The sequence below is a fragment of the Emydura macquarii genome, unplaced genomic scaffold, assembly GCF_026122565.2.
Source record: "Emydura macquarii macquarii isolate MOO-44397 ecotype Brisbane River unplaced genomic scaffold, CSIRO-AGI_Emac_v2 contig_1263, whole genome shotgun sequence".
Classification (NCBI taxonomy): Eukaryota; Metazoa; Chordata; order Testudines; family Chelidae; genus Emydura; species Emydura macquarii.
Genome location: NW_027131400.1, coordinates 7,547,144 through 7,561,613, shown reverse-complemented (window position 1 = coordinate 7,561,613; position 14,470 = coordinate 7,547,144). Strand labels below are relative to the sequence as shown.

General features: G+C 41.7%; 1 protein-coding gene across 3 annotated transcripts in view; it reads right to left on the bottom strand.

The window, feature by feature from the left end:
• Window positions 1-277: 277 nt before the first annotated feature.
• Window positions 278-14,470, bottom strand: part of COA1 (cytochrome c oxidase assembly factor 1) — a 64,479-nt gene continuing 50,286 nt past the window's right edge. For all 3 annotated transcript variants that reach the window (XM_067550372.1, XM_067550373.1, XM_067550374.1), the window contains 4 exons: window positions 11,031-11,132; window positions 6,435-6,586; window positions 4,593-4,669; window positions 278-599 (listed from right to left, as the gene is read on the bottom strand). In XM_067550372.1, coding sequence (XP_067406473.1) covers window positions 503-599; window positions 4,593-4,669; window positions 6,435-6,586; window positions 11,031-11,124 — 420 coding nt within the window. In that variant the 5' untranslated portion in view covers window positions 11,125-11,132 and the 3' untranslated portion in view covers window positions 278-502. The remainder of the gene's footprint in view (window positions 600-4,592; window positions 4,670-6,434; window positions 6,587-11,030; window positions 11,133-14,470) is intronic.

Genomic DNA, 14,470 nt, shown 5'->3' with positions numbered 1-14,470 from the left:
CAGCTAGGTCTCATTGTCTTTCCTTGTAAAGATAGTTCAGTGACGGTTTGGTCGCTGACTTACCTCATCTAAACAGGGAAAGCTACCTATAATTTGGTTTGTCTGAAAATTTGACTAGTCGTCTAGTCTTATAAAGAAAATCAGCTGTCCGGATTTGAGGTTCCTAATCATAAAGAAATGTAATTTACTGTCTAGTCTTTTAAAAAAAAAAAAAAAAAAAAAAATTCATGAGAGCAGCACATACATGATATAACAATGTGATACTCTGGAACAGTAACAGTATTGTAAAATCTTTATTTTGGGTTTCTACCATACACACCAATAATACATAACTAAATCAATACCAACACTGAGCTCAGTGCCAGAGGTATAATTGATCTGTAAGACTGTCCACTTCACCGAAATTGTCCATTTGTGGCAATATTGAATGTACTCAGTAAGATGCAACTAGTCAATTAATCCTCAAGTGACAAAGATGTGCAAAAGCAGCTGTCTTTATTTTTCACCCCTCTTGCACGTTGGTGCTCTCCACACACGAATGGTACACTGGAAGATTCTCACCGTCCCTGAGTTGCAAGGTGACATCCTGGAGACGCCAGCTGATACAAACCAAAAGAGCATTTGACTTTAATTGATCAATTTCATACTGTGGTGATGTCAAGTATAAAAACACAAGGCAGCAAGAGCCAAATCATTTAGTGCAATTAAACATGCTTAAAAAAGATTTGCAGATGCAAATCTCTAAAAGCCACTTTTCTTGATGGCTTAACAGACCATCAACCACAGGACATGGTTCTGTTTTCCCATTTGCTGCAACATCAATAAAATCCTGATGGGGTTGTTTTTTTTTTTTTTAATAACTTCACCTGTCGTCTTTCTTTTACAATCAGCCACTTCTGCTCATCAAGACTGTAATTAGGTAGCCCTTTGCTAATCTCTTATTGAATCTAGATCACATTGCTAAAGAGCTATCCTAGTTAGGGAAGCTCTGATGTCACGTTGTTACTGAATGTGATTGTTGACACAAGTACAGGAGTCCATTGGAGGAGGCAGGTATGCCAAGAGAATAAAATCTCTAATTTAGAGAAAGAAAGCTGTACTTTTGGGATATGCAAAGGTACACCTTCTGCTCTTCAAAGTTCTGTCCAAGCCCACCATCTGTGAGGACTATCAGTGTTAATCTGCCAACCAGGAAGAATTGTCTTTTTTCCATTTCATGAAAAATTTGTGAGGTTTCAGAATTTGTTTCCATTCTGATGTAGAAAAGAACAAAAAGACTTTTTTTCAAATTTTTGATAGAGAGAAAAGCCCAGAATGGCCAGGAGAATAGGGCACTCCTCTGGGATAGATCAGGCCGATCAGGAACTTGAACCTGGGTCTCCCACATCCCCGTGAGTGCCTTAACCACTGGGCTACAAGCTATAGTGGGTTGTTTGCTCGCTCTGGTTTTGACCCAAAATTCCATCCTGATCTGAGAAACCTTTCTGATGAAAACTTTGTTAAAACAGATATGTTTCCACAAACAGTTTTGGTTTCAATCCATCAGCATTTTCAAACAGAAAAACAATATATCAAAGTTCCTGAGCAGCTCTCATCAGCAGTTGCCATTGACTTAAGAGCAGTGTTAGGCCAATGCTGATCACTTTTGAAAATCCCACCCATACAGTAATGCAACTCAGCTGCTGCACCTCTGTATGATGAATCTACAGTCTGGTCACTCAAGGTCAAATTTTCAAATACTCCTATTTTCAAAAGTGACTTTAGACATTTTGAGGCGTAAGTTGCTACTTTTAAAAGTGATCTATGCTCCATGTCTGTCACTTTTGAAACAGGACTTAGGCTCCTAGATGTGTTTGAAAATTTGACTCTGTGTCTTGTCACTGCTATTTCTACTTCTAGATTCTAGACTTTGGTACGTCTACACTGCTGGTGGCGCTGTCAGTGCTGCTGGATCCATGCAGCGGGATCAATTGAGCGGGCAGTGGAGACCCACACAATCAATCCCGGAAGTGCTCTTCTGTCGACAGTGTAAATCCACCCCCACAAAAAGCGTAAGGCTGTGTTGATGGAGGGCATCTCCCGTCGGCGCAGCGCAGTGGTGACGCCGCGGTAAATCAAAGTTAGTAAGTCGACGGGAGATACGCAATCACATTGTGTAGCTTGCGTATCTCCTGTCGACTGCCGCCGGCGGTGTAGACCAGGCGAACAATCAATTATTTTTTCTCAAGGTCTGAATTTTTTGGTCAAGGTTTAGTCAAGCTCCAGACTCCAGAGAAAATAATACAAAAATAAAAAGATTTTGCAGTCTGGATTTGGCCCCCTGTCTGCCTATTAACTGTCCCTGCTGTAAAGGTTTGTCCACACATTATCAAGAACATGTCAGATAACTCAGTTATAATATTGCTATTCCCAACACTGGTTTATGTCTATTTTATGGAGCAGATGAGACCTAACTGTGTTTGAATCATTCAGTGATCTGGTCCATGGACACATTTATGTCTCACACTTCCATTTTGTAATAGATATCAGGAACCAACTATATTGCTACCATTAACTTTACTGGAAGTCAATACGAAAAAGGGCGATAAACGTGGACAAACACTTGTGGGATCAAGTTCTACTGGCATGAATGTTTCTGGGAAACGCATTTTATGCTTGCACATGGGAATGTCAGAGCATGAATTTTCTTTTCTCTGTTTTAGGATTTGTCGAGACAAACACTTAGTGTTCTGCAAACGGGGGTGTAAATGTAAGTGCACCAGTATGCCACACACTAACTGTCTGTGTGAACTCTGTTACTACGCACCAAACGTACCTTAAATCAAAGTGCAGAATCAGGGTCCACATGGACAGTTACTGCACTGTGGATTTACACCCCAGCTTGCTGCCCACTAACTGTTTGTTTAGATAAGCCCTTAGGTACTTATACGGCCTCCATCACTATAGTACCTGAGTGCCTCACAATCTTTAATGTATTTATTCTCACAAACCCCTATAAGGTATGGAAGTACTATTATCCCTTTTTCACAGATGAAGAACTGAGGCACACAAAGGCCTGGTCTACACTTACTGGCAAATTTGGCGGCAGTCAATGGGAGTTACAGAAGCTATGCAGAGAAGCTTGCGTAACTTATGTCGACTTTCTAAATTCTGTTCTGCATGCCGTCTCTACTATGCTGCACCGACGGGAAATGTATACCTGTCGATACAGCATTACTTTTTTTCCGGAGGTGATTTTATTAAATCTACTTCCAGATCAATTGAGCGGGTCTTCACTTCCGCTCAATCGAACCAGATAAATCAATCTGGGGGCAGCAAATTCGCTGCTGTCAGTGTAGGCATAGCCAGGGACTAAGTGACCTAAGGTCACCTGTATGTCTACGGCAGGCAGAGATTTAAGCCCAGGTCTCCCAAGTGATAAGCTAATACCAAACCACTGAATTTCATATTTTGGTTTCCACAAGAATTTTCAGCTACTCTTGGTAAGTCTTGCTTATCTAATCATGGTAACAGAAACAATCCCATATTGCCAGGTGCCAGCTAAGCGAAACTGCTTTGGTTTTGGATGTCTAACAAGACACAGGGAAAACTGAACTAACAAATGTTTTCTAATGATTTTCAAGAACAAATAAATGAGGAAATTAAAATCTCTTCAGAAATTCTTCAATCAGCAAGAGAGAGAACTTGCAGAAAAAATTGTTCCTAATTACTCTCTGGGTTCTAGAAATCGTTTGACCTTGAGGAAGAGGGATTTAGGGTTTAACACTGAAAAATATTAAAGCCACAAATCATAACAGATTAGTGTACTGGCGTAGAAAGATACTTCCATTTCAGCCTAATTCAACCTTTCTTTGCATAGAGAGAGACTGTATGTCTATGCTGTCTGTGGAAGCGAGCCTCCCAGCCCTGGTAAACATACTCATGCTAGCGGGGCTTGAGCGACTGCACTACAAATAGCACTGTCAGCATTGCCGCTCAGGTGGCAGCACTGGCTCTCAAACTACTTGACCCCTGGGTCCGAGCTCAAGGGGCGAGCCCGAGACTCAGCAAGTGCCGCAACGCTAACAGCGCTATTTTTAACACACTAAGTTGAGCTCCGCTAACGTAAGTCCACTCCCAGCTACAGTGTAGACATACCCACAGAATCAATGTGATCTGAGAACAGTAGAAGGCATCACAGGCCTATTACAATAACTAAAGACAACCAGTGTTAAACCTGCTGTCCAACTATCTTGGCATTTCCTCTTTTTGGGTATGTGTGTGGCAGCGGGGGAGGGATAAATTAGACTCAGTGGGCCAATTATGCACTCCATTATACTGGGTGACAGTTTTCATCACAAAGTTCTTGGTCTAATCACTTACTTTTTGTATTCAACAGATAATACATGTAAATTATTTAATGGATATTCTGTCACTTCCATAATGACAGCATGTGAACACATTACTGTCCTAAGCGCTTCAAACACAGATTTTCTCCTTATTTCCATAATCTCAGCAATTTTAATCAATATAAACCAAAAATCTGGTCCTGCTGCCCCTGTTTCTCTTCCTACCCCGATCGCTCCACCGAATACCTTCTTTTTCATACTCACCAGTTAAGGGAGAAGTCTTTTACTGAATTGGTATAAAGATATCCAGCTGATTTTGTTCCAGATACTGGTATCTTTATCTGTAGATGTAAAATAGTTGGTTGAAAACTTTCAAATGACTGACATTAGTGAAATGAACGTTTAGTCCTTCCTTAGTCAATAAGAGAAAACTGAGTCACTCCCACAATTTTAACTTAGATATTACAGCTTTTCTGCACTTTGGAGATTTTCACTAAACTTTTTGAATGGGATGTGAGTTGTGTTAATTTTGTCATACACAAATCTATGTTAAAAGAATGTTCTATGTTATGACTGCAACCCTATAAAGAAAGTCACATTCTCTGAAATATTTGAACTAATACCTTTTCTTTGTAAAGTGCTAGGAGATCCATGGATGGCAAGTGTTACATAAAAAATTATTATTATAACAAATACAGGCACAAAGGCTGGGATGCTCCATGAAATTAATGGGAATTGGGTATTCAAACCCTTCAGCAGGATTGAAAATTCTACCATTAAAACACTCTAATGTAATAAACCAGGCTACATCTGCAGTATTGCGCTTCTGCTAAAGCATTAAGTATGTTTGAGGAATATAAATATGCTTTATATCTATTCTTGCCATCAATGAAATGGTGGATAAGAAAGCAGTTAGTTATATTGGGAGGAGTCAGAGGAATGAACTGTGACTTCATCCTGAGTCATTTCAATCTTTGTAAGATTCTTAAAGGTGACTTACAAAGGCAAAAATGAGTTGGAGGTTGGGGGATTCTCCCACCCCAACCCTCGTCTGGTCTATATACAAAAGGCTTGACTTTTCTTTTTTCCCCCTCTCTGCTTTTTATATTGGAAATTCAGGTCTTGCCTGGATGATTTCAAGGGCAACTGGATAAATAGGAAATTCAGAACATCACAGATATCATGCAATGGATTCTGACTTATTTGAAATGGAAAGGGAATTTTATTCAGTCTGTTTAAAACTTGCTTTTTTTCTTGGTTAACACCTTCAACTCAAATGCTCTACAACCAGCTGGCAGAAAATATGTCTGTTTAAAGATTCAACACTCTGTGCTCCTTTTTGTTAATGGCTTTGAAAGCTCTCAGGATACATCTAAAACCTCCAGCAAAAGCAGGGAAGACCAGACTAAATACCCTTTACCTTTGGGGGGGGGTTTAAGCCACTGGCTATCTACACTGATGCAGAGCCTTAGTGCAGACAGGGCATAAAAAGTAACTTATCAGTCTGGCGTCCCTCCGCTTCAAACCAATGTAAGCTGTGCTGGTGCTAGTCATACTCTACACTTGTGCAACACATCTACACCAGGCCTAAATTTTCAAAAGCACCTAAATGACTTATGTACCTAAACTACATTGAAAGTCAACGGGCCTGAGATGCCTAAGTGACATAAGTGCTTTTGAAAATTGTATCTTCTGGCTTTTTAGTGGCGTAGCCAATCCAGTGGCTTAAAACCCCAGGATAGAAAAGGCTTTATGTAAAAACAAGCAGAAAAAAATCCTTTTGGGAGGGGATGGGTGAACTCTTTATACGTCACAAAGAAGTATCAGTGGGTGCGCGCACCATTTCTTTTCCTTTAAGAAACTAACTAGCGCAATATTCTTGCTATTTCCTCCACTACCATATTTCAAAGCAAGACTTGAATGCCTTTGACACTCTCACCTTAAGTGAAGGGCGAGCACTAATCCTACGGGGCTTGTGCTCCTAAATCACATAGTCACTTTGGAAAAACCTCTTCCTCCCTCTCCTCTCCTCTGCACCATTACTAGATACTTAAAATCCATCTTTCAGAGCCATGTTTAACTGGCAGGCAGGCTCACTGCTATTACCTGTGCTCTTGACATGTCAACGCGATTATTCTTGTCTGTCAGTCTGATGCTGTGCACTTTAAGAGGGGGAGCACCCAGTGCCTCCAGGGCTGCAGGGTCATTCTTAAGCTGCTCGAGAGCCAGCTGATAATACTGTGTCCTGGCAAAATTTTCTAGATAAAAGAAACAGACTATTATGGGATGAGGTCAATGTGGGGTTGAAAAACCAAATAAGAGAGACACGAGGTGGGTGAGGTAATAGAAGTTGGTTGAAGAGCTCTGGGTAGCTCAAAAGCTTCTCTCTTTCATCAACAGAAGTGGGTCCAGTAAAAAATATTATTTCACCCACCTCATCTCTCCCATATTCTGGGACCAATGCAGCTATGACAACACTGCAAATAAAAGAGCTTTTGCCCTCCCCCACCCATACACAACCCTCCAGAAAAAGAATTCAATCATATATATATTACTAATGCCAACCAGCCATGAGACCTCAGATGTGATTCCTAAATCTGAGACTTTTTTACATTTGTGGATTGCTAAGAGATTCCCAGGTCTGCACTATCATCCTTGTCAATGGTGACAGCAACCAGTTCTAAATGGGGAGGAGGGGGGAACTAAATGGACCACTACTGATTAAAGACTATCCTAACTCCTAAATCAGAGAAATTGCAGCAAAAGGAAAGTGCTGTTCTGTAGCACATTTAGGTGAAATGGGCCCTGGATTTAAGATCTTTCAAATGTCCTGTACATGTAAGAGTAGCATTATGGGCAAGTTTCCATGCTTTTTTGATGCTTGTAGAGCAGTAGGAGGTGCACTTAATGTTCAAAACTTTAAAGGGAATTCTGGAAAAAATTTAAGAACTGAGAACTTCACTTGCATTGATCTAGGAGGACAGCAGCAGTTGCTACTATGGAACTTTTGTTATAGGCTTAGGTGAAGTTTAAGCAAAAGTCCCTAAAGCTAAAGCACAAGTGGAGGAAACATTTAATTTTAAAAGGGTATCATAAAACATATACAGTTGTCACAATTAAAGTCCATGTGCTCCCAGCTACTACATGACAGTCTGTGAGGTATCACAGCAAGGAAATACAGAGAAATAGTGTGGCAGCTGAGATAGATACCATGGAGTGATAACTGGAAAATATTCCGTCCAGTGGTGACCAATTTATAAAAATGGAGCTGGGGGAGGGGAGGGGAAAGAGTAGAGACCCTTTTAATGACAGAAAAGTTTACGTGAATATTTTTCAAGCTGTGCTTGCTGAGAGTGGGATTTTCAGACGTTCTCAGCACTGGCCTAGCTTCACTCCCACTGACTTCAGTCAGAACAGGGTTAGTTAGGCTAACACTGAACGCTTTCGAAAACCCCACCCTGAATATCTGGCTCCCACCGTAGGAGGCTTTAAAATAGAGGACCAAACTCTATTGTTTGTCCCACCTCTCCGTTGCTCCAGGAGTGCAAGGGTTGGAAGGCTGGCCCCAGCTGACAAAGAAGCAGCTTCTCTGGTTTCTAGCCCAAGTTCTCCCAGAGCCACTAACGAGGAGGCACAGCTGCAGACCAGTAGCACTCTGGCCGTTTTCAGTGGGAGGGCAGCCTCCTAAGGCCATGGCTGGCAGCCATGCTTGACAGCAGTCACCCAGGCTGCTTTCAATACTTTGGGGCCGTCCCCAGCATAGAACCAGACTCTGTCGGGAAGCTGCAGCCAGTCCCCCTGCACCCTCCTTCTCCGTTGTGCACAGTAGACAGTGGTATCTTGCGAGTATTCTGCCCAAAGCATTAACATAAAATGCATCACTACTCATGTGTGAACTTGCACATCCGTAGTGTGAAACCAGAGCAGAGGCTTCTAAAGGGCACAACAAGGCTATAAAGACTCCTGTTTATCTCCTCCCAGAGAACCTGAAATTGGAGCTCAGTGGTGTGTCGTGAGCAGAAACGTCCCGATGTGATGCGTTGTGTGTATGCAGCTAATTCAGCATGACGACAAAAAAAAATTTTTTTTTTTAAATGGCGACAGCAATGAAAGCCCTGAGTGTTTTTTTTTTTTTTTCCTAATACCATCTCCAGGGTGCTGATAAAGCAAAGAGAATCTGTGTAGAAAAGATCCAGAACAGGAACAATTATGCATATCAGATATAAGGAACTGACCTAATCTACCGGGTACAGCACAGAGAGAAGTCGGAGGATCCTAGAATCAAATGCTACTCAGCTATTCTATGTGCAACGGGGAGGAAGTCCCAGGACTTCCTTGCGCTTTGGTCATGTTGGCTGTATACATGAAGATGAGGAAGGGGAACCAGAACTTCATTGAAACCACACAAGTAGCACTGGTGCTTAGCTTTCCTGGGTTAGCAAGCCTTTAAGGTTAGAGATACAGAATCATAGAAAATTAGAGTTGGAAGGGACCTCAGGAGGTCATCTAGTCCAACCCCCTGCTCAAAGCAGGACTAACCTCAGCTATATCATCGCAGCCAGGGCTTTGTCAAGCCTCAGCTTAAAAACCTCTAAGGATAGAGATTCCACCACCTCCCTAGGTAACCCATTCCAGTGCTTCACCACCCTCCTAGTGAAAAACTTTTTCCTAATGTCCAATCTAGACCGCCCCCACTGCAACTTGAGACCGTTGCTCCTTGTTCTGTCATCTGCCACCACCGAGAACAGCCTAGCCCCATCCTCCCTGGAACCCTCTTTCAGGTAGTTAAAGGCCGCTATCAAATCCCCCCTCACTCTTCTCTTTTGCAGACTAAACAAGCCCAGTTCCCTCAGCCTCTCCTCAGAAGTCCTGTGCTCCAGCCCCCTAATCATTTTTGTTGCCCTCTGCTGGACTCTCTCCAACTTGTCCACATCCTTTTTGTGGTGGGGGGCCCAAAACTAGACACACTACTCCAAATGCGGCCTCACCAATGCCGAATAGAGGGGAATAATCACTTCCTGTGACCTGCTGGCAATGCCCCTCCTAATGCAGCCCAATATGCTATTAGCCTTCTTGACAACCAGGGCACACTGCTGACTCATATCCAGCTTTTTATCCACTGTTACCCCCAGGTCCTTTTCTGCAGAGCTGCTGCCTAGCTCGTCGGTCCCCAGTCTATAGCTGTGCATGGGATTCTTCCTTCCTAAGTGGAGGACTCTGCACTTTTTTCTTTGTTGAACCTCATTAGATTTCTTTTGGCCCAATCCTCCAGTTTGTTTAGGTCACTCTGTATCCTATGAAACTGTATAAACTTCCGAGTCAAGGTCGTAGCTTCTGTTCCTGTTTTATGCTAATGAAGAGGGTAACTCTCATTAAAGGCTGTACTTTCTTGATTAAAAGCCCAGTTGGCCTGTAATCAAAATATCTAAAACATTATGTGGCTATCAATATCACACCAATGCAATGGTCCCTTGTACACAATACATATTTGATTTGAATATTGCACCAGAACAATGGTACTACAATGAACAGCAGCCACAAATTAATTGGCTTGTTCAGCTAAATGATTTGGGAAACTGAGTTGTTTTCACTCACTATGCTAATGAAAGGAAATCTCTTTCAAGAGATTTAAAAAAAAATTAAGAGAAAATGCTAATATCCTTGTTCAATCCAGCCTTTCTATTTTAAAACATGTCAGGTTTAGCAATCTGTCATGCCTGAGCTGCAGTTCAGAGCTCAAGGGCATGAGTTGTCTGAAATACAAGATAGCTTTCCAACTTTGTCCAATTTATCATTAAAATATGTAAAATGAAGGGAAGGTTTCATAATTAAGGGCTTCAGCCACTCCTTCCTGGCAATGTCCTCCAATGCGAGGGTAGGCAAAAAGCAACAGTTTGATGGTAACTACAAGGGAAAGGCATGAGATCTGGAGGTCTAGAGCAGTTGTTTCCAACATTTTTCATTTGCGGACCCCTAAAACATTTCAAATGCAGGTGTGGACGCCTTTGGAAATCTTAGGCATAGTCTGCGGACGCCCAGGAATCCATGGACCACAGGTTGAAAACTGCTGGTCGAGAGTATTCAAAAAAATGGAAGCAAAGCCTGCTGCTTTTGGGCTGCTAAATGTGTGGAAATCACTAAAAAAGAAAATCAATTGCTTGAACTAATGATGTTAATAATTCTCGGCTAATTAAACGTAGCAAGTGAATCTGTCTGTCTAAGCATCATCTCTCGAGGCTTCCTTCTAAGGCCCCAATCCTGCAACATGCTGAGCATATTCAACTGCTGTTGAGCATCTTCAATAGACATTGATGCTCAACACCTCACAAGATCCATCTTTAGGGACCAGCACCATAAAGTGGCTGTATTACAAACTGACCAGAACTCTAACAGGTTCACATTTCCCCTCATTCCCCTGACCCTTATCCCTCACCCCCCAAACCGTGACCATTTTTAAAATCTAGGTGAGAAAAGAAACCTACTTTTTTTTTTTTTTTTTAAATCTTTTTGAGACTAAAGCAACTGCATTATTTAAATGCAGGGACATTGCACTGGCAGGTCTGATTTATAAAATCTTTAAATTCTGCTGCCCTTCCCCCATCTACATTTATCAGAATCTGAACTGTTCTTATTTGTCCACTGTACAAAGGGGAATGATGTGGAGAGGGCAGAAATAAGGTTGCTAAGAGCAATAGAACTTACTTTGCATAAGATAATACATCACAGCACATCCCCCACAATTTAACAGTCCCAGATAAATAGCCATTTGCTTCAGTTTTCTTAAAGAGACTGGCATTTTTCCACCTAGGAAGAGGGGGGAAAAAAAGAGAGACATTTATTGTATAAGGAAAACTAAAGGATTTTTTTTGCCAAAGCTCTTTCAGTATCCCAGCAAAATAAGCCTGAATGGAAATCACTGCATGTAGCGATCAAGCTCTCTCTGGGGCCCCATAGTGTATCCAGAGAAAATCCATGATGAGAACTGAGCAAACTGAGTACCTAAGCAGGATAGAATATGTTTATTCACTTCCTTTAGTGATGCCACCACTTCACTAATTGCCTAGAAGAAAATGACCTCCCTGGTGTGGCTGAGGGCCAGAAACACAGCATGTTGTTCTCACGGCTTCCCATACAGACTCAGTAACACAGTGCAAGTATTCAGACTTGAGGGGCCAGATTTATCCTTAGTGTAACTCCACAAAAGTAAATACACTTGCACTGAGGTCAATTTGGCCTGAATTCTTAAGCTATGGAGCCAAGTTACAGCACTGCCAGCAAACATAATGTTGCTAAAGATTTGTTTTTTAAGCCACGGATACACAGGAAGAGTCTTGCAATCCTATTTTTCCCTAATCCTCCTTTTGCCAACCTGCCCATTTAATGAGTCATGGTTGTGGCATCTGTCTGAATGACACAGCAGAGTAACAGCTACCTCCGAAAGAGTCAACCTAGTAGAAGTTCTATGCCTTGCCTGCCAAAGAGTATTGCTAAACAATATGGCTAGGAGAATCTAATCTAATACTCTTCCCCATGTCACTCCTTCAGCACACGTTGTGGCAGGATGGGTCATAAACAAGCATCTCAATAGCTGTTTCTTAAAGCGTTTCAATCACAAAATTGGGCTAGTGGATGGGTTGGGGAAGGGGGAACAGCCTGAACCTCATTTCAAATGTCAAGGACAGTCCTGTTGACTGAAGAGTGTAGACATCTGGAGTTAGTATGGGCCCAACCACTGGCTACTCTGATATATCATAAAATTAGTGGTCTTAAATGCTTCAAACCCAAGCCTTTCCCTGCTGAAACTATGCAAATGGACTGCTTAGCTAAAGCTGTTTAATGAAGCATAGGACAAAGCCAATTACAGAAATATGATCTTGGCAAAGCCACTTAATTCATTTTATGCAAATGGTCAGCACATCTCCCAAGTATGCATTAGTCAGGTCTTGCTTCATCTGAGGAACCACAGTTTAAGAGATGGGAGTGACAGACAAAGGAACTGTTTCCCATAATGCTACAAGCCAGTGTGTGACATTAGCATTATGTCTAGTACATTCCCCATCCTGCCTGAGGGACTGATTGCCTGAATTTTCCTATCCTAACCACTCAAATTTTCTAGTTGAGGGAAAGGAGGAATTTAATAATTAACCCAGAAATAACTTTTGTCTATTGCCTAACGTGCATAAACAACTTTTGAATTGTTACACTGTACTACACCGTTTTAAAGTCGTCTTTGCCAACCAGAGCTCTCTGTTGAAGAGTAATTTCTTATGTGGAAGAACTGTCCTGAAGTCAGAATAATACATAATACTTTCATAGCCACAGCATTCCACAAAGCATCCTATAAAGATAATCCTCAGAACAGCCCTCTTAAGTAGGCAAGTATGATCACTGTTTTACAGATGATACAACTGAGGCAGAAAGATCACATAACTTGAAGACCACATAAGGAACCAGTTTCACAGCTGACACTAGTTCTCAGGACTGCACTTAGCCAGTAATCCCAGCAACTCCTCTTCTAATCCTCCCTATTCCCCTTTTCCCATGCAGGCTGTTGCCGATTCTTTCAAAGACACAACGGATTTTTGTGGGTTTTGACGCCCCTTTCCAAATCTTGTCCTCTGCCCCGTCACTGAGGCCCTTCTCTAGTCCCTCTACCTGCACAAGCAACCCCCACTACTACTTCTTCCTGATTGTCCCTCACTTTTTCCCCTCAACCTCTCATGCTACTCAAGTACCTCTCACAGAGTGGACATAATAACTTAAAATAGTTCTTGTTGAGAGGTGGTAATAGAGGATTCACAAGGATGTAGCCTTCTTAAAGGAAAAGCTGTAGTAGAACTTCTCCGAACTACATTTATTAATGCAATACTCTGTAAGAAATACCTCATGGTGAGTGTTTGTGTAACTCACATCTCTTATGGCTAACTTGGTGTGTTGCCCAGTTGTTCCTATCAGCCTATTCTGATGTTTGCTCAACGAGACATACAATAAAGCTGTAAACTGGCCAATGCGACCGCCATTTTAAAAAAAAAAAAATCTGTCTTTAATCTGGAAAGCTGATCATGTGTAACATGCTGTGACCTGAGGCATTTGTTATGTCCTATTCAAAACTGTGACCTAGAACTGCCAGGCATAATTTTCTTCTTGCAGTGTGACAGCTTGCTGAGAAAAACAGAGACACTGAAATCTAGCACCGGTGAGCATGGCAGGTAATTTACATCAGTCTTGTATAAGCCTAACAAAGAGCTGGAGTCAAAGGATCTGCTACTTGCAATCAAAATATCTGTAGTTCATGAAGCATCACAGTCTGATCAATGCTCAGACAAGTGTGATGGGGAGAGAGGCATCCATGTAAATTAACGGGATACTTATTATATACACCTGCAATAATATTCATCCTCCTTTACAACTGGTGGGTCCAGTTATACTTCTCTGCCAGGTCACAGTCTGCACAAACATTAAAATTTCCCTTTTGTGAACTTCAAAGAAGCAAGCAACTCAGCTGCTTAAATATCACTAATAATCTTTAAAAGGATGAGATTCACAAATGCAGTTTGGTTAAGAGTGAATTATGAGTTCAATAGCTACCGCAGCCCTCTTAATCACACCATCTACCTAAGGAATTTATATGGACCCCAATTGGCATAGTGTCTGAACACTCCACAATCTTTAATGGATTTATCCTCACGACACCCTTGAAGTGGGGAAGTGCTATTACCCCCATCTTCATACACTGGAAACTGAGGCACATAAAGACTTGACCAAGTGACAGGGGAAGTTTATGGCACAGCAGGGTTTCCCAAATCCTAGCCTAGAACCCAAACCCATCCTCTCCCCTGCAGTTCATTTGCTCCGCTAATATATCCCTAGGATAGTAAATTACAGTAGCGGATTCAAAAGGTCAAACTTAGTTCTTTTCAGCTCTTTAGAGACTTATTGTTAAAATATGCATTAAAAGATCATTCTGAACTCTCTCTCCTCAGACAGCACCACAATTCGGTGAGCTACCATGTACAATATAAGTGTAGTAGACAGTAAGTTTCCTCCCATGTGTTGTCAACTCATGAATGGAGTGACCAGGGCATGCACATGCAATAGAACTTTCGGAGGGAACTTTTCAATAGCAACTCAGCTGCTTCTTT